This window comes from Mya arenaria, chromosome 3 (genome assembly GCF_026914265.1).
Source record: "Mya arenaria isolate MELC-2E11 chromosome 3, ASM2691426v1".
In the NCBI taxonomy this organism is placed as follows: domain Eukaryota; kingdom Metazoa; phylum Mollusca; class Bivalvia; order Myida; family Myidae; genus Mya; species Mya arenaria.
The window spans coordinates 87915569-87938794 of record NC_069124.1 but is presented as its reverse complement, the minus strand read 5'-3'; the positions used below and the strand labels follow the sequence as shown (position 1 = coordinate 87938794).

Here is a 23226-nt window from a genome sequence, read left to right as displayed (position 1 = left end):
CTACTTCTTTAAACAATGGCAATATAAACGCTATCACTATCCTGCACACAAAATGCAATAATAACACACTTGAAAGGTTAAACATATGTCCATTTATTAAGCTCAGAAATACATCCCTGAAAACTAGATAAATGGAAAGGAAAAGTAGAAAAGGTCAAACATAAAACAAGGAAATAATTAAAGTAGATTTACAGCATCGCATAATCACAATATGTTGACAAAAGTACACATACTTTCAAAATACTGCCCAAAATTTAGATTTACAACTTTTTTATTCATGGTTTCAAATTATAGTAACAATACAGTCATTTTGGAGTTTCATTTTGAATATAGTTATGAAAATAACTGAAAGCAAACAAGATATTCACATAAATTGCCATTATTGATCATTCAAATGTACATGTATAAACAACACATAACTAGACGATGTACAAATCAATTGAACAGACTCATTCCCCTTTTAACACGTTGTGCGTACAGTTCAGGAATGTATGATTCAAGGCAAAATCTGTCAAGTTGACACAACATTTTCAGCCAAAATGATTCACAAAATGCAATTCTCTGTATAGAAAGACCTACACATGTCCAAACTACAAAATCACACCATTTCCTCCCGGTGATTCCCATCTGCCCTTGGACCTGGTAGTAATATTTGTGTGTTTCCTTGAGTAACACCTTGCCATTCTCTAACTGACAAAAAAAATCATTGTCTTCACAGCATTCCTCAGGCGTTTGCATCCTCCATTTCTTAGAGGCAGGACACTTAATCTCAACCAGACCAACACTTTCTGTACAATGTGAACAGAACACAAGCCCATCTGGACTGGCACCAAGGTAGGGTCTGTCGGCACATACAACTAGACCACTGTCTTTAACTGCTAGTCCTTTGTGGTCAGTTTGCATTGCTTTCGCATACATTCTCTTTGCAGCCTTCTCATGTTTAATTCCATATTCTGTGTACTTGCTTGTGAAATTGGAATACAACATCTGCCGCAGGAGTCCGTCAGGTTCAGTTGATTCTTTCCTACGACAGATGCTGCCAAAGTTTGAAGCTGTTAGGCGTTCTTTTCTGGCCTCTTGCCATTTCCCACTTTTTTGGCCCCTTGTTAAGATTTCAGTTAATTGAATTTCTTCAGCGCTTTGCTTCAAAGAGTCAAAATGATCCAAAAACACTGTCTTACTAGAACTGTCCCTCAAGTTTACACTATCATGGTAGTTGAATGGCACAGAATGTAACACAGGGAGATCTGGTTCATTTTCAGTTGTTTCAATTTCAAAGTTTTTTAACCAGCCTACATTCAACTTCGAACCAACCAGTTTCTGCCTAAATCTGTCAATGTTAACAGTGCATCCATTGATAGAGTTCAGTTCATGGTTTTTGTTTACAGAAACTTTACGTACTGACACATTGTACAGTTTCTTCTTTGAGAACATAAGATCTTCAGATTTCCTAGGCGACAGCTTACGTTTCCGTGGTGCAGACAGCATGCTGAAGTTGTTCCAGGCACAGGGTTTGGATGTTGGAGCAAGGGTTTTTTTACGCGTCAGGTCTTCAAGTCCATACAGCAGGGCACCAATATGGTTGCAGCATTCACCTTCACTAGATGAAAATAAAAAAATTCATTTACATGTGTGCCTTTTTACTTGTTATACTTACATGTATATTCCAAAACATTAAAGTTTGAAAATGGAGGTGAATACACAGTATTTTACACTTAGTATTTCCTGGTAGGCCATGAACATACAAAACACAAACAGTGCCATAAGTAAACACCAACACGGTGAAGGGAGTTCATTGAATCAATACATAAGCTCGCCTGTTCTTTCATTCAGAAAAAAATAGCAAAACTCAGCTAACCATGAAAGCCAAAATTATGACAGTTATAACATGTGCTTTTTTGTCTCTTGTAACAAGTGTACCAAGTTTGATAAGAAGATATGAAATAGTTTGAAGAATGCCCCAAGTTTAAGTATTTGATAATACTGACAAAATAGCCTAGCGTGTGTGGGTTTGACACCTTTCATCAATGCAGATCAGAGACTTTGATTTATCACAAATTAATTCAACTTACCCAGCTGGACAGTTGCAGAACGCGGAGTGTATGCAGCCAGTCACTTTCGACAGAAGGATCCAGGGTTGGTACTCTGGTGACTTTCTTTTGTCTGCAGTTGGAAATGATGGCAGCACGGAAGCTTGAACATAACAGTGGCTGCACTCTTCGCTTATGAGATGGACCTGAAGAATAAATTATAAATAATATTTTAATTTAAATGACAATAAATAAACAACATACATCATAGAACATATGAAAATTGTACAAAATACATTATTTTTTTTAAAATTAAGATAAGTATATAGTCAGTGTGGTTCGACACATACATGTGCTTGCATCCACCACACCCCCCTTAATTGTGGCTAGCCCCGCCTACATAAAAATGTTGAGTACATTTTTCACACCAAATTATTTTTATGTCCAAGTCAAAATAGTCCCCTTGAGCTAATTATATAACTAGATGAAGTAAACATGGCAGAAAAAACAGCCTCAGACTTATTATAAACTCACTATTTGACATACCTCAACTTTCTGTACATGTCCGTCCACATAATAAGTCCTCGCCTTCAATTGACGTTTCGAGTCTCTTTTCAGTACAATGTAGTTGTATATATCCTTTTCCTCTACAGCAGGAAACAGATCAATAGTGGACTTCCATGCCTTCAGTGTTGATGGCGGTGGAAGACCCTCGCCACATGGGAGGATAAAGCGTTCGGTTGCTCTTCTCTCTCTTTCTTCCCGATCTCTCTCCTCCAGCACGCGTTTGTCAGTTATAGAAAGTCTATATGCGCCTTTTATCCTCTCAATCAATTCGCATTTAAGACCTGATACATTCAATTTCCGGTTCGCAAGGTATCTTTTCAAATCGACGACCTTAAATGGTGTCAACTCATTGTTATTCATACACGCCCCAGTGATCTCATTGTCTACGTCGGCCATCTTGCAAAATGTATTCCCCGGAAGTAGGAAATGGAGTAGCCTCCCTTAGAAATCAGGGGAAGTAACCAAGTTATCGGAAAGGACAATACATCAGATACAGTTGGTGCTGTCATATTGCGAAAACAGGCGCAATACATGTACACATTGATTAAACGACTGCATCCTATTGTCGCCTGTTTGTACCCAAAGTCGCCAACAAAGAAATAATGTCACAGATGATATGTAGTCAAGGCGGGACAATACGAACTACATAGTATAAAATTAATACAAAAAAACGCCAAATAAACGCTAATATGGCCGTATGCATCGCACAAGCCCATTGTGAAGTTCTTACTTGTAGCACGAGTTCATATTCAACAAAGAAACCAGTACCTTTACGTATGGTTGTGTCATTGACTTATTTTAAAGCAAAAATGATGGCTCTGCAATGGTTAAGATTTAACTTTAAAATATAAATGGTTCTTAAAAGCATTTACATGGAGGAAATCTAGACTGACAACAATGATCATCTATAGGATCCAGATAACTTCAGGCCCTCGTTCGTGCATTTGTATCGTTAAAGGCCTAGAAATGTATGGCGGGATAATTCCGTGCTTTGCATCCTTTGTTAATTGCACTGGTGTCACCGAGTTGATAGGCAGTCGACTGTAATATCTAACATAGCATGCATTATCGGTCATTTTTTGGGTACCAGGCTCTGCAGTGCAAGTTGAACGCAATCTTTGATATAAACAAAGGCTTTACAACACCATCATCAACTTGTTGTCTGTCTTGTTATCATGTAGTTGATCAAAAGACGCCAAAGGTTTCATTCAATATTGGGAATACAACAAAACAGAAACAAGTAAGCATTACAATTTAATAGTACATAAACATCATTGTATCATATCATTAACAATTTTTTAAGTGAATCTTTGATCCCTAAGTTATACAACACACACTGACAGGTATTCTCTTAGTAACATGTATACTAAAATTATAATGAATTAAAATAAACCATATTTTGTACACATTTTGATATAACAGGCAGCAATGCTCAATATTCTTTACCACTCCAAACTGACCTCGCTAGAACTAGAGGGACTCATTCTTGTTGAATAGATATCTAAGGTCAGACATCAAAGAATATAATTTCGTATGAAATGAGAATAAGATTTTGTTTCAATGATAGAACATTATCAGTTTAAATTAGAGCTTAATTGTTAATGATTGATTAAAAATTACAAAAAAAATATGACCTAAAATGCTCTATTTTTCAAAAAACCATTAGCGACACTATTGAAAATTGACTTATTTTTTGGCAAAGATTACAAAATTAAGTTCAAACATGTATCTGCCTATTGCTGATTCGTGTTTCTCATACAAGTAAGTAATTTACTCAATTTTAACAAAGTTGCAAAATCGTTGCCGTCATAAAATCAGTGAGTTACTTTAAATACCTCATAAATTCTATAAAATATAGTTACAAGATACATGGATGTCAATGTTTTTAACAAATAAGATGCTTCCACATCAGAATAGATTGAGTCAATTTTCTGGATTGTATCTCGATGAACAACCTTTACATGAGCACAAGACCAGGTACTGAATGATTATAACATTCATGGAAAATATATTGCACATCAGAGCATCAACGGAATCATTATATATCATCTTTAAACTTGAGGAATCAGTGTTCTATAAACACAGATGGATATCAGTTTTCGAGTATCATGAGGTATAAATACTATACAACTATTAAGTTAGTGAGATAATTGTCCTAATTCGAAATTTTTACCATTTTTAATCTTTTCTACAGACTTACGAAAAGTATGTTGTGGAAATGTCAATATAAATTTATTCATCTTGAAAAAAAATACATTTAATACAAGCAGTTTTGATTTTGCAATAAAAATGTTAAATATTACAGGATGATCTAAAACATTTATTAAAGTAACAATACTTTAAGGCCGTATATGACACACAAGTAAGATAGCACTGAAGTTGTGGAATGATGATAACACTGCCCAATTGGTGAATTGTTCCTGAATTGTCACCACCCGCCTCACGCAATCGCCTTTGCCTCTGGCAAGAACTGTTCCCAATGTTTAATCATCTAAAAGTAAAGAAAACATGTTACATGTATATAAGGCTTCTGTGAATAATAGGTGAGGCTGTCTACTGGTATGTGGTGTCCACCTTTCACCCTACCTTGCATCTGACAACCCTCTTATAATTATAATAATGGACATCAGTATTTGTTTTTGATTGAAGAAATGGAGAGAGAATTATTCTACAAGATTTTAGCTTTGATCAAAATCAAGCTAAAAGAATTAAGTATACACTATAAATAGTTTATTATAAATAAATGTGTTTAGTATCAAATGACATCCAGACAATTTCTATCATTGAAAAGTCTCATTTTCTCAATGTCTTACGAATTAATAGCAGACATTCTCAGCTACTAATGGCCATTTTCAGGGACATGTACATTTCAAGGACATTAACATTTTCAGGGACATGTACACTAATACCGACATTAACATTATTAGAGACATGTACATTATCAGGTACATGTACATTATCAGGGACATGTACATAAGCAGGGACATGTACATTATCATGGACATGTACATTATTAGGGACATGAACATTATCAAAGACATGTACATTATCAAAGACATGTACATTATCAGGGACATGTACATTATCATGGACATGTACATTATTAGGGACATGTACATTATCATGGACATGTACATTATTAGGGACATGTACATTATCAAAGACATGTACATTATTAGGGACATGTACATTATCATGGACATGTACATTATTAGGGACATGTACATTATCAAAGACATGTACATTATCAAAGACATGTACATTATCAGGGACATGTACATTATCATGGACATGTACATTATTAGGGACATGTACATTATCATGGACATGTACATTATTAGGGACATGTACATTATCAGGGACATTTAAATCTAAATATTTCATAAGTAAGCTCAGTGTTTGTACCTGCTGCTGTTTCTCCATGAGCACCTGGAGGTACTGTACGACACTGGTCTTGAAGTCCTGTACTCGGGCCTTGTCAAACCGCGCAATCTCCTTTCTCACCGTTGCAGATATCGTCTCAAAGTCCCGCTGACCCTTCTCCACACGCTGTACCCACTGGATAAAAAACAGCAATTATCGTTTAAAGTTTTATGCACAGTGACTGATCCAGTAATCCATGTTTGAGTACTAAGAGGCACATTTCAAAAACAAATTTCTTTTCTTACATGTATACATATACCAAAAATCTTAATAACATACCAGTCTAAAAATATAATGTATGTGCATATGTTGTTTTTTTTTAGAACTTTTGCAATATGTAGACTTGAAGGAAAACACTCAGAAATGGATACATAAATTGTAAGAAACTTTCACCGAGCGAGATAACAATGTTGTAAATACATGGTGTATGTACCGTAATGACAACAAGATCTTGGGACAGCATGCTCAACTATACGCCACTTTGTCAAATAAATAAATAAAGTCATAGAAATAAGTCAATCAAGGGCCATAAATTGTATTTAGGATAATAAGAAGTTATGTGACCTAATTGTTTGATAACCATGAACAACTGTGTTAAGTATGAAGTCCATTGAATGAATGGTATTTGAGATGAGTTAAAATCCCAAGTTGCTCTAAAACTTTAACCAAACTTTTTAAGTCGATCAATGGCCATAATTTGTTTTTAGGGTTAATTTGGAGTTATGTCCCTTCTTGTGTTAAGGCCGTGAACAACTTTGTTACGTTTGAAGTTTATTGAAAGAAAGGTATTTGAGATAGGAGTTAAAATCCCAAGTTGCAATAAAACCAAACTTTTTTAATATTAAATTGTACTTTTGTCGTAACTCTAATTGTATTAAGTTAGATCAATTAATGAACAGTAAAAGCAAAAAAGAACTTATTAAGTTGGCTATATTTTGTAAGTCCCTTTTATCTAATGTCAAATAGTCATTCTCCTTTTAAACAATACGACTTATTTGTCTAAGTATTTCCTATTATAGGAAACTGTATGTAATATATGTCTACTTTGTTTATATATATATATATATATATTTAATTAATTGTTTGTTAAAATGTTATTGTTCTGATCACATGGTTGTAATAACCCATGATCTAAATAAATCTTGAAATCTTGAAATCTTAGTTGATATCTTAGTAGGGCCATAATTTGTATTTCAGATAACATGGATTTATGTTACCTAATTATTATTGCAGTCAACAATTGTGTGAAGAATGAAGTCAATTGAAAGATTGGTATAGAAGTTATTAGTGAAAATGCCAACTTGCCCCAAAATTTGTGTGATGATCGTGAACAACTGTGTATTAAGTGAATTGAATGAAGGATATTGGAGTATTGAGTGAAAATCCCAACCTGCGCTTAAACTTTACAGGACGTCGACACTGGGGCGAGTAGTATAGCCTTTCTTATTCTTCGAAAAGACAAGCTGAAGACCTGTTCAAGTATGGCAAACTTACATCTGTAATTTCCTGGTTGGCTGCTGATATTTTATCGGTCTTGTGGGCAAGCTCCAGTTTGGCTTTCACCTCCCGTTTTTTGGTCAGTGTTGCCTCCGCATCTTTCCAGGTCTTGTAGGTTTTCACTCGCTCGTGCAATACCTCCTACATAGTGAACAGATATTAACAGTAAAGATCTTATGAAATTGTTCAATTCAATAGAAAGCTAATAGTGATATGTTCATAAAGATAAAAAAAGCTATATTTTCTGTGACAAACATCTGAACCAATACTATTAAGTATTAAAGGAGATGGCAACCTCAACTTTAACAGTTCTTTAAAATGAAAATGTTAACTAACTGAACTCATAAGTGAAAGAATTTTGGAAATCAACGTAGATATGGCATATTTATTACTGTTTTAATATCTCTCTCTCAAAGGAGGCGGCCTAACTTGTACGCATAAATTAAATCTATTTCCATCATTAAGTATATTATCAGTTTTTTCTGAACAAATGTTTTCTTTGTGATGAAAGTATTCCATATTTATATTATCAAACATTTACCTTATGCTTACAAACAAGTTCATTTCGAGTTATAATGGCAACTTAAGAATTCCATGGATATTGATGTGCCCCCAGTTGCGAGCCCCAATCTTTATCAAGCCAATTGTAATACCACTTTTAATTTAAAAGGCGCAAAAAATGACAACTTTATCTGATAATAATACTCCTTAACAATAAGTAAGCCAGCTTTTTTATATTGAAAAAGGGGTATGACTCTGGTGTTAATTGAAAAACTTAACTCACGATCAACCACAATCAAAACATTATGATTAAAAACACTGGCATTAAGTTCAATCATGATCTGGTCATAAATACTTATTAATAAGTGATTATCTGCACAAGATATAAACCTACTATCTATTTGTGTTAAAGGGTCATAACTTTTTGGGATAAGACATTATCCCACAAACACTGTCACCAATTTGCATGAGGATTGGATAATAAATACTTAAGTTTCTGCAAAAGACAAAAACACTTAAAACCCCAATGTGACATGCTCAAAACTTGAGGTAACCCATTCTTAGATGCCATTCTTTTTCGCTTTAGGTTCTGATATGAAAACCTGCGATAAATGAGTTAGTGAATTGGGCTGGTTTAAGTAGGCGTGGAGTCCTTTGGACTTTCTTTTCACTATTAAATGTCGTAAATTTTATTTTCGCTTTATGCAACCTTAGTGTTAAGTGATAAATCTCGTTAATGCTGCCTGTTGGAAATAATATAATTTTTTTGAACATTTCACTATATAATGTCATAAGTTTCAATTTTGACTAAGAGCACATTAGTGATGTTCAAAAAAAGAGAAATATTAACACTTAATCATACCCATCAAACTTCATGTTAATATTCTTTAGCATATTTTACAAAAAGCACTTGTTTACCGCATGTTTTACTCTTTCCATAATCTATGATTTTGAATGCATGTTTTTATTATTTTGTAAATATTGTAAAAATGTTGTACTCTCCTGATTTGGAGAAAATAAAAGACCTATCAATTAAACCCATGGTGTTACTTAACCGAGACATTATGCCAACATCCCTTATGTTTCAAAAGATTTGAAAAATTATTTCAATTAAAAGTTTAGTTTAACCATCTGTTTATTAGTTGAGGATCAGAACCAATCTGGATTACAGTCTCCTTCAACTGATTACATGAAGCTATAACTGTGGCCAGCTTACCTTGACAGACACGAGGAGGCAGATGTAGTCCTTCAGCAGCTCTGTCATGATGTAGAAGTCCTGCTCCGACTGTTCCTTGTGTAGAGCCTCAATCTTCTCCTCTGTCTCGGCCAGCTGGGACAATGCCCGTGACAATGCCGTGTGCTCCTCAGCAGCACCAAGCATGGCTGCGCTCTTCGCAAATACAGCCGTAGACAGACTCAATTCTACAGACAAATGGTGAACCTTTTTCAAACTTGAGATATCACAGTTGTGATGAATATCAAAGAATATCTTCAGGACACAGATATGTTTAAATGTCAAGGTGTAAATTTAAGAAGTGAGATGCTGACTGACAATCCTGTGAAGTTTCATGAGCGTAGGTGCAATACATTTGTTGCTTTATTCTACACCAGATTTTAAAGACCATTTTCACTTATTCAATAACTCTTGTAAGAAAAAAATTGCAGGGGAACAACAACCCTTGCTAACCAATATATAGTACCTGAAGTTTCACATGTGCGAATACAATTCTTTTGGAGCTACATACAACACCAGATGTTGGTGATGCAATGTAATACAACATATGCAACCCCTGTATAGTCCCCTTTTCATGACCTCACAATACTACTAAAAGACTTATAATTTTCCATATTCACTAAATTTCTTTGAAATTTCAGACAATTTATCAAATAATGTCCAAATATGTAAATATATATGAATGGTATGCGTGTCAACTACTTAGTTTAAACTTATTTTATTTTACAACGATTGTGAAACAAGCTATTGCAATTTATATTAATCACTCTCATTTGCACGATATTGCGCGAGAGTGTAGTCTTGTGTTGTGGGGGAAACCGGAGTACCCGGAGAAAACCCACTTGTCCGGCTTGGTGACCACTAACCAAACTCACATGCGCCCAGGCCGGGAATCGAACCCGGGTCGCCTTGGTGAGAAGCAAGTGCAAAAATCACTGCGCCAACCAGACAACCAACAACTTAATGCAACTGTTCCATGCAAACACTGAGAACAACTTAACAAGTAACTACCATGTAACTACCAGGTACACATCGCATTCCCAGTTGCTGTAGTGACTCAAGATAAGTTAACAATTTCCTTACCCCGGCGGTGACCCACAAGGTTCTCCATGGCCATGTGCAGTTTCTTGAGCTGTGTTTCCAGGTTGTCCACCTGCTGCTGCTTCTCCTCAAACCACTGAAATACATATATACCGGTAAAACCTTGTGTTACAACATAGATACAGTAATGGAGAGACAGGTGGTTTAGAAACGAGAACCAGTACTTATCTTACAGACATGTTTACAGTTAGCTTACACAACATAACTTCTCTCCTTTTATGTCGCCTGTATGCTTCTTATATTTAAGACATGTTTTAGCTGAACCTGTTCAGACTACTGTCAACTACATATTTATTTTTTTTCATCTCCAGTACACAAAAAGTTAAAAATATTCAAATAAAAAATTGTGCAAGAAAATGCAGGTTTCATCTAGATGTGTCATGCAAAAAGGGTTTTCATAAAAATGTTATGTAAAATTAAAAACAAAGAAGCTAGATTGCTGAGTACTTCGGCAACAACTATTACAGGTAAATGCAGAATTGTGCAAATAGAAAATGTTGCCTGTCAGGAGCAGAAATCATTGTCTAACCAAATTTAGTAGCCCATGAAAAATTTACATGCCATAATTATTGAGCACAGTATTTTCATATAAAATTCAATACCATTTAATAACACAGGCTAAAACTAGTAAAATTTATCATGAGAAATTAATGATTGCACCTATTCCAAAGCATAATAGAAAAGTTAAACATGTGAAATATGGTTTTGCTGGGTATTCACACGAACCAAACATTGGATGGTCAAGGAATATAATTGTAGCATAGTCCTGATTGTTTTGCGTTGCCTCCTGAATTTAAGCTAGTTTCGTGTGCCATAACTCTTGAATAAATAATGTGATCTGCTATGGTTTTGATGAGAAATGTTTGAAAATAACAGGACAGTCAAAGAAAATTTGGTCAAATTTTGACAATTCAAGAGCAATAACTCCAGAGTGAAAAGTAAGAACTAGCTGTTGATCAAATTTAACTTATCTGAGATATTATGCTTCACACATTGTAACCCATTGTAGTAAAGATAGGATAACAAATGCTCATGTCAGAGAGCCATCTAAATGAATTTAGTCAAATCTTTACAATATAAGGGCCATAACTCCATAGTTAATAATGTGATCTGACTGTGGATCAAACTTGGTAGAAAAAAATGCCCATAAACAATGTTTGGTAAATGTTGAATAAGTATTGGTCAGGTTGGAGAGTGGAGAACATGAAAATAGTAAAACTTGGACAAATAAACCCATTAAAGGGTCAGAACTCGAGAGTTTATAATGTTATTTGACTGTTGATCCAACTCAGTTAAGCTTTTCAGCCATAAACATCGTAGCAAAGTTGGCTAAAGATTGGATAAGAAAAACTCAAGTAAGAGTGGAGATATACAACAGAAACTAGAGCTTTGCCTGTGAAATGCCAACATGGTTGAGCTTGCCACTGTTTTATAGAAACAACAATAAAACAGTTTTAAGAAAGTTTGTTCAATCAAATATAAAAGTTATCAAGTTAATACGTAAATCCTATTTCTTTATAGACATTGTTTTTTTACTTAGAATGTAATCGGTGGAAGCTTGATGGCAGTGATATCAAACCAGTCAAAATTCTACAAAATCGGACTACATGAGACCTTGACCTACAGACAGGTCTTGCATGCGACACGCCATCTTATCATAAGGTAATTTTATCAAGTCAAATAAGACTGCTGACAAAAAATCAGTTCACATTTTTTCATACTTATGTTCCAAAAATTATTTTTTAAGCTAAAACAGTTCTGAGTTTTTAGGCAGTTTTCCGAACATTTGAGATGTGTTCTATTGTGAGTTATCTTAAATGTCTCAGTTGATGGTAATGATGCCAACATCAGCTGAGTCTGAGACAAAAACTAAAAGAAAATTCAAAACTGTCAATTTGTGAGAGTGCCTTTACCTAATCATCTCTGTATATTAAACAACACAAACTAGCTTTTGCAAAACAAATATTCATTCATCATCCACAAATCATTTGAAAAATCCACCAGACCTAACTATAGATGAGTAATGGTGAAAACTTGAGGCACTCTTGGAAAGGCAACAGGTACATGTACTTGGAGAGACATATTTGTTAAACTGTTAGTAGCTGAGGCTGTATAAGATATACACCCTCAATGGTTTCAATAGTACTATACAGCAAAAATAATTTCTAACTTTCTCACATGTAATGGGTTTTTTTTTCAAAGTTGTTCATTTCATCAATTCAAAACTTCATGCTCATTTAGAGACCAGTCTAGGTATCTAGTGACATGACAACACATTGACAAAAGCACATTTTTGTTCACAACACTTGCTTCAACACACCTGATAAAAGACAGTTTTTAAAATCGGTAAAACTTGGTAAAAGTAGCTTTTATCCCACAGGTTGTAAACCAGTGTTCATGTTTTGCTTGCAGCTAATTGCTCGTATCAGGTGTGAGTGAAGCGACCCATGCGACACACCCAGGACGAGGCTCCAGTTACCTGCATGTCATAGTCCCACTGTTCACAGTCCCAGGTCGGAAGAGTTGTGCAAAAATATGAGAGAGCATACGCACTGAACCACTGCCGGACAGCAAACAGACAATACTGTCAGCTTATGTTGTAACACATTTACGGTAGCAAAATAATATTTATGATTTTCACCATTATCTTCAATCATTATTTTCATCATTAAAATTATGTAGTTGAAGTAAGAACAAACTTTTAGTTACAGTTATTATCATGAATGAGTTTAAAGTACCAATGGATTGGTACCTTGACTTTCACAATTCTTCTTAACACATGCAGGTAACAAATCAAAGGTATGACTAAGTTAACATGGGGAAAAAGACAAAACACAAAACAAATAAAAGACAAACAAAAAGTAAATACATGGATTTTCGGACAAACACAAATACAATTTTAAGAAAAAGAAGAGCAAAGACAAACATAAATTACATCAAGAGGGCCAAGATGACCTTATATTGCTCACCTGATTTGACAAAGGGTTCTGAAGTTATTGATCGGCTGACATTCAAGATGCCTCCCATTTATAATATGTCATTTTGATAAAAGGGTCACATAAGGAACATTTCTGTGAAAATATTTTGAAATTGGTTTCTAAAGAGAAGATTTTCAAAAGTTTTTCCTTTTGGCTGCAATGGCAACCATAGTTCTTCATGGACCCACTTTTATTGATGAACCCTGGAAGAGGACCTCCCACGGGTCAATCGTGGAATGTTTGGTTGAAATTGTCCCAGTGTTTAGGGTTTTTAAAAAAAAAAAATATTGACGACGGATGACGGATGACAATGGACAATCACCATATCACAATAGCTCACGCCGATCATTTAGTGCTCAGGTGAGCTTAAAAAAAGTTTTGATAAAAGGGTCACAAATAAAAAAACATTTCTGTGTAAATATTTTAAAAATCGGGCCAATGGTTACTGAAAAGAATACTTTCAAAGATTTCGTTATAGACATATAGTGAAAACTAGCCCTGCCCCTAGCCGCCATGTTTTTATGAATCACAATGGGGTGAAGGAATTGGATATATGGTTGCCTAATGAACATTTCTCTGCAATAATTTTTAAAATCGGGTCAATGGTTGCTGACCAAAAGATTTCTAATGTTTTCCTTACATATAGTGGCCCCACCCCTGGCAACCCCATGTTTTTTATGAATAAACATGGTATAAAGTAATTTGACAGTGGTCACCTTTGGCTCATTTCTGTGAAATCATTTTGAAATCAGACCAATAGTTTCAGAAGAAAATATTGAAAAGTTTTCCATATAGACATTAACATGTTATGATAAGTAGCCCACCCCCTGGTGGCCATGTCTTTTTTACGAATCAACATGGGAACATTTCTGTGATTTTGGGCACATTGTTTCTGAGGAAAAGATTTTCAGAGTTTTCTATAAGGTCAAATAAAATAATATGTATGGTTCATGTGACATGCCTGAAAAAATAAGGTTGGTAAATTGTTTTTGTCTTCTGGCTGTAGATGTTGAATTCTAAACACTGCTTATATACCTTATGGCTTTTACTTGCACTCTGTAGGAAGCTATTAAACATGATTTGTAATATTGCTGCAGGGTGAGTGATTTTTGCACTATTTCCCACATATCGACATAATAAAGCCATTAATACGTTGACAACAATGCTTTAAAAGATGACGTTATGCTTCTAAGTTGAGAAACAACTCTTGAAATGTCCAATTTGGGAATTTGATCCCATTTCCTTTGGAAGTTTGCAGATGGAGACCTTTTGATGAAACTACAGCTAAAAGCCATCATGAAGGCTGCCATATTGTTGTTTTCTTCAGTCAGGGATGTGATTAACCTGGCAGCTGGAGGGCTGAAACATTTTCGGCCATGGGATTAAGGAGCGCTCTTTGGATCAAAAGTGCACTACTGTAGAAGACAAAATGGCTTTTTAGCAGCTCTTTTGAGGGCTCTCCTGACTTTTAATTTGAAGCAAACTGGAATATTAACTTAAGCAACCAAACTTTTTTTTTCAGTTTTTTTTTTTGAGGGGGGGGGTCTCTGGGGCCATTAGATCCACGGACAAATCACATCCCTGTCAGTTCAACGAGAAAATACGAACTTCTCTGGTTGATTTGTTATTACTGTTTTTGTACCACCCAAATTCATACCTGTAACTGGTATCTATTCAGAACTGAAAATTATTTCAGCATTACAAAAAAAGAGTCGGCAGTTAAATTTAGGGTCCGTTGGGTCTCCGTAACCATACATATAATTTTGTTTGGTCTTATAAAGGCATGTGGTGAAAAGTAGCACGGTTCTTGACGAAACTTGACAATCACCCTATCACAATAGCTCACTCTGAGAACAGGTTATCTTAAAGGAGGACAGGTTTAAACAAAACCAGGGACTGTGCTTCTCCAAGGTGAAACAAGGATATGTACCTCATCTGACTCATCCATCTTGAAGGTGATTTTCTCCACAGAGTCGCCAATCTTGTTGAGGAGGCGTTTCACCCCAGCTCCGCTCAGAGCGGAGGTGTTGGTAGCCTTAGGCAGCTCCCCGTCTCGTTCCAGGAAGTCACGGAAGTCAGGGTCCATCCTCAGCAGAGAGTGACTTGCTGTTCGGTTCAAATACCTGCATATACAGCGATCAAACTTACAATGTTCTCATCATAACATGTTAAAAAAAATAAGTGCAACAGAGCAAACCCCAACACATGTCTGTGTCAGTCATAAGAGGGGCAAAATTTAACAAAGTCCAAGTTTCAGCAATTACTATTAATAACCCTAATGCTTATGGGTTGTTTCTGAATCAAACAAGGGACATTATTTGACAATTATCAAAGTCATGGGTACCAAGCTTCAATCAAATAACTTAATAAACAGTTTTTGATATATATTTTGATATATGACAAACGTTAAAGTTTATGCATGATGATGCTGACAACATGGAAACCCAGGCTATATGACAATTCCTCAATTTATTTTTCAAAAAATAAACCTTCGAATAATTTCTTTACTAACACGTAAACATGCATTACGATTATTAAAAATAAAAAAATAAAAATGAAACTGGATATCACAGTTAATAATAGGGTTATTTTTTTTTTAATGTTTTTGATGGTTTAACCACGTAAAATATTTGGATAGACAAACCATGATAGGGTGATTATGGGTCACCATCAAACTGACTAATATACAAGATATTCTGTGTGTCAGAGCTAATCCTAACAATAAAAACAACATGCTTATGTAAACCAAGAAATCAAACAATCAAAACAAACTGAGAAATGGTATATAATAGGTTGTTAGTAGACTGCACCTTTCCAATGCTGCCCTTCTACGTTCTAGAAAATCTGCTGAACCAGCCTCCTCTTTTGACATCTTAACTTTTGTCATGCCTGGAACAATGAAGAAGTTAGTAAGCAAATAACTGGGCAACTAGGCTAAACGAACGTGAATACAACCTTTCCAACGAGGCTCGTCGTCTTTCAAGAAACTTCTGAGATCCGGAATCTGATATCAGAACTTTTGTCATTCCTGTAACAGTGGTCATTTACAAAATAAAGCAACAGCTAATGCAGAAACGGTAAATAACATCAAGCAAGTAGCAATATATCATCCAAAATGTATTGCAAATAGGCATTTATGATGCGAAAGCATTTATATTTAAAGGTCAATGAAATAAAGGAACATTATTATTATTTTTCAAAATCTGTCGGGTGAAAGTGATCTATAGTGTACGAAATTGGCACAAACCCAGCAAATGTTACAAGAATCTCTATTTTAAGACGGAGATGTGACCAAAAAAAAAAGCTTGATGGGTTAGGGTTAACATAGGTAAACACTAGTTAAAAATCCTTCTGGCTTGTATAAAGCCTATTTAACAAGCCAAACATGCTTGTTGACATTTTGTAAACAAAACTAGCAGTTCCATAATAAAAATGGAATTTATCATCCCTTGCTTGACCTGTGCATTTGAAACGAAAGAAGCATGATCAGCGCAATTCTTCATTTTCATTGAGTGATAAATTTAACACTAGTGTTGCATACTATCAAAAGTATTCATTATCGTTGTCTGTCTGGTCGGTTCTAAGGCACTCTGATTGGTCAATGAATCGTGGCAATATTACAATTGTCCATACTGGTTCCCCTTATATTTTGTGTTGATTCATTCATATGATGTGGGTACCAGTGACATTGTTGTTTTTGAAATGTCCTTGGTAAGGCTGAGTTTTTTCCCTGGTTCTAAACGAGGGAAATAGGTGTCAAAGCCCTCAAAAGTGACGATTAAGATGGAATGCTTTTTATGTACTCTTGTGAATAAAATGATGTAAAATCCTGTTTCTAATATATGACTAGGGAGATAACAGTGTTTGACAGAATTTGTGGGCTTGTTCCATGAAATCTGAATTTCGTACAGTGGGTTTAGTGGTAAAGTTCTCTGCATCTCACCCAAGATATTGTGGGTTCAATCCCCACGAGGGTAAGGGTAAGAGTGGTCAAGTGGTTTAGGTGACCGCCTCTCAACCATGTGGTTGATCTAGTGGTAACCGTATAGATCCCAGGATTTCACCCAAGAGGTAATGGGTTTGATCCTCACCAGGGATGCTTTATCATGGCCTCTTAAAATTGACACCAGTACTTGTTTCTTCTCAGGAAAGAACTCGAGCATGATTCCATAAGCTGTGAGATTTCATCAAATAAATGAGTATTAACCTACCAACAAGACTCTTTTCTGGAGCTGGGGGTACGATGCGACCATAGTGGGCATGTTTCTCCCGCAACTTCTCGTACAGACCGAGGAAATCACTGAATCGCCGAACAACAATCAGCTCCGATTTACGGAATGCAGGAATGGTAGTCTACAATCAGATTTACATCAACACTGATAATTTTGTTTACTATATCAGATATATCAATATTTAATACTTTTAACATTTAACATTTAATACTTTGAGTGCCAAAACAAATCTTGTCCAATTCTTTGACAGGATTAGTACATCCAATAGTACTTCCTATTTCTTGTAAAATGTGTACTGTAAATATTTTCAAATTACATAACTATCATTTGATATTGATAAATGTTGGCTTAAACACAAAGTTTTAACAAATCCTGTGAACACATACAAAACCACTTACATTTGTGATAACTTTGTAGACAACATAGGCGCCCATGCCATCTCCAACCTTGTGTGGTTCCACAACCTTGATGTCTATTGTGTAGGGATCTTCCTCTATCTGTGGTAGAACGTGGCATGAGATGAAAAAGCATAATCACTTTGCAAAATGGCTTGTTATTAAATATTTTATCAAAATGTTACTTATGTATGAACTTTATAAGGTAGGAGCAGGGTTAACTGAATGAACAGTATGATCTAAATAAACACCATTACATATAGAAGTTCTTTCATTTGAAGTTTTCATAAACCATTACCTTATCTTCATCTTTTGAGCCTTTTGAAACGGTACGGGAGACACGTACAGGAGCGGTGGCGGAGGTCGTGGTCTCACTGATGTCCAGTTTTGGACGCTCCTCAGCTGCAGATATAGGCCGGATCTTGGGAACCTCCTCTGTGTCCTCCTCATCGTGCAGGTCTACAACTGCTGGTGTCTCCTGTTTGGCTGGCTCACTAGGTGTATCAGCTTCTGCTTCAGGTGAATCATCATTGTCAGAGTCCAACTTCACTTCTGTACCTCCCCCTTATTAATAAACATTTATAAGTATTGTAAAGCAGAAGAAGAAGTGTTTCAGTTTTGATAACAAAAATGTACTGTAGCCCTGCATTTATGTAGTTGGCCATGCAATGGTAAGACTTATTTACTTATGACTCATTGAAGTATTAAAAACTCTTAAGCCTTTCATTAGGGTTAAGACAAAGCTGGTCCTTAGTGTTCTCTGGATTTCACAAAGACAAACTTGTTGTTTTACTGTTCAATAAGCCATAAAATGGTATATATATATAGTACAAACTGAAGAGAGGTTTACCTGCGAATAAATCCTCGTCATCTTTGTCACTGTCTATACTGATATCAACTGGAATGCGAGTCTTCTCTTCAGGTTTTGATTTCTCGGCCTCTGTCTCACCGACTGGGTGTGAATCTGGTAGTGTCTCTAGTTTCTGTGTCATTAATAATACACATAATGATCATCAATAATAATATTGAATAGATCTGAAAATCTCAGCAACTGGTACACTGAATCATGGACAAATAAACCATTTATAAACCATTAATTGGGTACAATAACATCCTTCTATGTCTATATATATAGGGCTAAAAGTTTGAAACTTCAATTGGTCGGGGCGAAAGCAGACCCCTCCCCCACCAAAAAAACCCCTAATAGTTTGGACATTTATAATTTGGACACACATAAAAAAAATCATTTTCTTTTTTATATTTTGCATACCTTATGTTCGTACACTCAAGGGTTCATTCATATTATTAATGAAATCAAATATTTCTGCCATGATTTGAAGGTTCTCTGATGACAAATGTTGATTATTATTTTCTGACCAGCCTAGACGTAAATACAGTAGTTGGTTGACCAGCCTAGAGTAAAATGAGATCATGCGGTATATGACTGACCGATTAAATTTTTCATTGGACAAACCACACTTCTTTTTAGTATCCCAATACATTAAAGGCGTATTTAATCTCTTTAATCTCTACACTGCTCGCACTCTTTTGTCACACAGTGTACCATTTGATCTGCAGCCCACACATACGACACATTTCAATACATGACATGATTGTGTAAATAAGTTCAACTCTCACAGGTGTTAGTTCGGATTGCAGTTGATGGGACTTACATGATGCGCAATAAATAACCATTGATAACTGTGGATAAATTAATGTACCGTAAATGACTGGGTATTAGAGGCACTTTTTTCACTCAGATTTCGATGTAAAAAATCCCTGCGTCTTATAACCAGTAACAAGCTTTTGAACTTTTTTCTAAGGTTGATTTCAGGCTGAGCGTTTGTTTAGATTTATGTAGAAAGGGATGTTACTTGCGTCATATTGATTGAGTATATACGGGTTAAAATGGCAGTTGAAGATCGTGATATGGTATATCGTAAGACGTTTATAATTAAATAAAATAAAATTGTACGATTAAAATTAATAAAATAATTCAATATTATTTTGAATATAACAATAATTAAACATGCTATAAAGAAGAAAAGCTGTGCACTGTCAAACTCGCACTGCCTTTAAAGCTGTTGAACATACCAATACTACAAACTGTTGCGATAATGGTCTTGTTTTTTCACACTTAGCCACGTTCTTTATTCTTTTCTGTAGGTGTTGACATTTTGAGACCAAACCCGTACACTACAAGGTTTTTGCATTACTGAACATTTTATTCTCGACAGGTTACGATAATCTGTTAGGAAGACAGTATCTTACAAATTGTCATAAAGGGTACTTTACAGAGCCATCCAGCTACAAATTTTAAATAATTTGTTATGTTTTATATTTTTATAACATGAAACGAATAAACAATGAAACAAGTATTGAAACCTGCCATTTAGCATGAATATACACAAAGTTAGATCGTAATAAAAAAGTAGGTTTTATTTCAGACATGAAAAAAATAATAAGGCGAACAATACCCCAAAATATTTGCATTATATATTTCTACCGCGTGTTCAGACTGATTACAAGCGTCTGCCAATAAGAAGGCATCGACTGTTCATTTTAGCGAAACAAAGCAGCTGGTCGCGTTAGTCTGATGGTTATCATGTCACTTTCTAACGCTACTGTCATATTAAACTCCATGGTAAAAGAAACCGCTGGGGTTTTCAGCGAGAGAAACAGTTTTCCCCTTGTAGGAATCCGGCCATCATCAGCTTTATCCCTCAGAGTGAGAGAGGAAAGTGGGTCTAACTTATTGAGTGCACTGTATGTAGAATAATGGATTTCTTTGATTATCTTAGCTATTCAAACATATCTTAATTGTTAATTAACATAAATTTAAATAAGTCCATAACAGGTTAAACAATATATATTGCTTATCACAAATACATACATGATTGATCCAATTATTAGCAGAGCTGACAGAAATTCATGTAGCCCACAAATTATCTCCGATTAAACTACTCCCAATACTTGCTGAGCGACCTTTAGGATTGAGGTTCTTGATTACATCTTTATGTTTCACCAATATTCCGCAATTTCAAAACCATGGCTTATACAGTGAACTTGACAGTTCCGGGTCATCGACAGTTCCGGGTCATATTGAGAACAAAATGTTTATAATTCAAAAACAATACAGGTTTTTTATCATTTGAATATATAGTCATATTTCCCAATCAGTTCGCTAATTTCACTTTAATTTCGGATGTTTTCATTTGAAACCGGAAGTCGTCATCACGATACGCGTGACTGGAGCGTTCCAAAAATAAACCGTATGCGCGATATTTTTGTTTACAAGGCGCAACAAAAACCGATGTTTGTCCTGGTAATTTAAGGAATCCAGGTATAATTTACATGTTATTATTTAGGTAATTTCCTTTTGAATAAGAGTCATAAATTTAATTAGCATCGTCAAACTTGTTTTGACAAATGCAGCAAATACCTTGACCTAGCTAGCCTGTGACAGTTTCGGGTCAGCATCAGGGACATTCTCAAAATTGTAAACGCATTGCAAAATAGGTTTTGACAGCTGTTTACTATTGATTTATTGCTTGTGATGATACACCACTGTTAAAAAGTGCTAATTTATACAATTTCAATCGTTTTGCATACTAATTTGTGCCATAATGAGTTTAAATGTATGGAATGCAGTGGTTATTTTAAATGCATACTGTAATCTCATACTAGACTAACAAGTGCAAATAGTATCTAGTTTAAGATGTTGTTCATCAAGTTATTTTTATTTATCTTTGAAAAGTTACTGAGAAATGTAAAGAGAATAATGTGTTCGTTTATTCAGTTATATTTTGTTGTTTTTCAGTAGTTTAATAATAAATGTGTTATAATTTTAAATTTCAAAGAAAATGTTAAATAAATGACCCGTTCCTTTAACAACTGTAGTGTTGCTAATTACTGAGACCAATAATCCTACTCACAGCTGATTATAAAAATTGTTTGAGATTACCCCTGCCTTCAGAAATGTGTATTTTTAACGTGACCCGGAAGTGACGAGTCCGACCCGAAACTGTCATATTTACAGCTTCCAGTTGCAGACACTGATGAATCATTTCAACAAAGAAACACAAGTGTTTCATAGCATCACAGTCCAGATTAAGTATTTGTTCATCAATTTATGTAGTTTTAATTTTCTATTGTTTCCTTTCCAACAGACACGCTTTGTTTATTTCTTTACTGACCCGGAACTGTCGAGTTCACTGTATGTCCGAAAAAGTCAGAACAAAACATCTGATTTGTAAAAGGGGTGTGTCCCCTGGTCAATGCCAAATAGTTAATTCGAAAGCACAATCTTACACTTTCAAAAAAGGAAACCTTATACAAAATACTAAATCTCAAACCCATCATGTAGTTTTAAAAAGAACAAAGAAGAAATATCACTCACGAATTATATCGCAATGCAATATTTTCCTTCTGACTTTTCTCCACCCACTTCAATAAATCTGAATATCTGATTTATTCGAATAAAGCAAGCAAAATTGAAAACTGGAAAATGGTGAAAATATAGAAATGATACTGTGCTGTTTGTATTTTAGTGAAAAGAAGACATACAGGTTCAGTTTCGCCGAAAATATCCTCATCATCATCCATCGGGGGAGGTTCTCTGTCGTCGGACATTTTTACTGTCACGTGACCAAGCAGTTTTCACATATCGAATTGAAACAACCTTACCGAACATATCTGTTATCATCATTGATCGTCATCGTCTTCATCAGAATCGTAATAAAAAGAGCAGTAGCAACAGCAGCAGCTCAGCACCTTCACCACCACCACAAGTATCACCACAAGTCATCATCACATCATCACCACTCCACCACCACCACCACCACGACCACCACCACCATCATCATCATCATCATTATCATTATCATCATCATCATCATCATCATCATCATCATCATCATCATCATCATCATCATCATCATCATCATTCATCATCATCATCATCATCATCATCATCATCATCATCATCATAGTATTGAGCTGGTTGTTCTGTCTGAACCGCGCGACAATAACATCAACAATGTAAGTGGATGCGTTCGATGAATCTCTTACTCTTCTTTCATTCTATTTTGACACAACATGTATTTCTCGTTCTTTGTTTGTTTACGCTGACCCTAGGCCGGCGTGGTGTGAGTTAAACTGAATACAATAATTGAAACGATACTTGTCCACTTTGTCTTCGACTGTATGTTTTGTATTTCAGTTGTTGAAGCAAATCTTTTCTGTGGTGAACGTTTTGAAACACGCAGG

General features: G+C 35.3%; 2 protein-coding genes across 2 annotated transcripts; both read right to left on the bottom strand.

The window, feature by feature from the left end:
• Window positions 1-389: 389 nt before the first annotated feature.
• Window positions 390-2993, bottom strand: LOC128226380 (uncharacterized). The gene is made up of 3 exons (XM_052936257.1): window positions 2577-2993; window positions 2073-2236; window positions 390-1600 (listed from the first exon to the last, which is right to left on the bottom strand). The coding sequence occupies exons 1-3, from the start codon at window positions 2991-2993 to the stop codon at window positions 436-438; spliced, it is 1746 nt and encodes a 581-aa protein (XP_052792217.1). The 3' UTR covers window positions 390-435.
• Window positions 2994-3838: 845 nt separating this feature from the next.
• Window positions 3839-22615, bottom strand: LOC128228162 (sorting nexin-2-like). The gene is made up of 12 exons (XM_052939317.1): window positions 22525-22615; window positions 18809-18941; window positions 18257-18522; window positions 17962-18060; window positions 17543-17684; window positions 16142-16220; window positions 15262-15454; window positions 10336-10429; window positions 9235-9440; window positions 7515-7658; window positions 6003-6155; window positions 3839-5088 (listed from the first exon to the last, which is right to left on the bottom strand). Exons 1-12 carry the CDS (start codon window positions 22588-22590, stop codon window positions 5038-5040), a joined length of 1626 nt encoding a protein of 541 aa, XP_052795277.1. The 5' UTR covers window positions 22591-22615; the 3' UTR covers window positions 3839-5037.
• Between the last annotated feature and the right edge of the window lie 611 nt (window positions 22616-23226).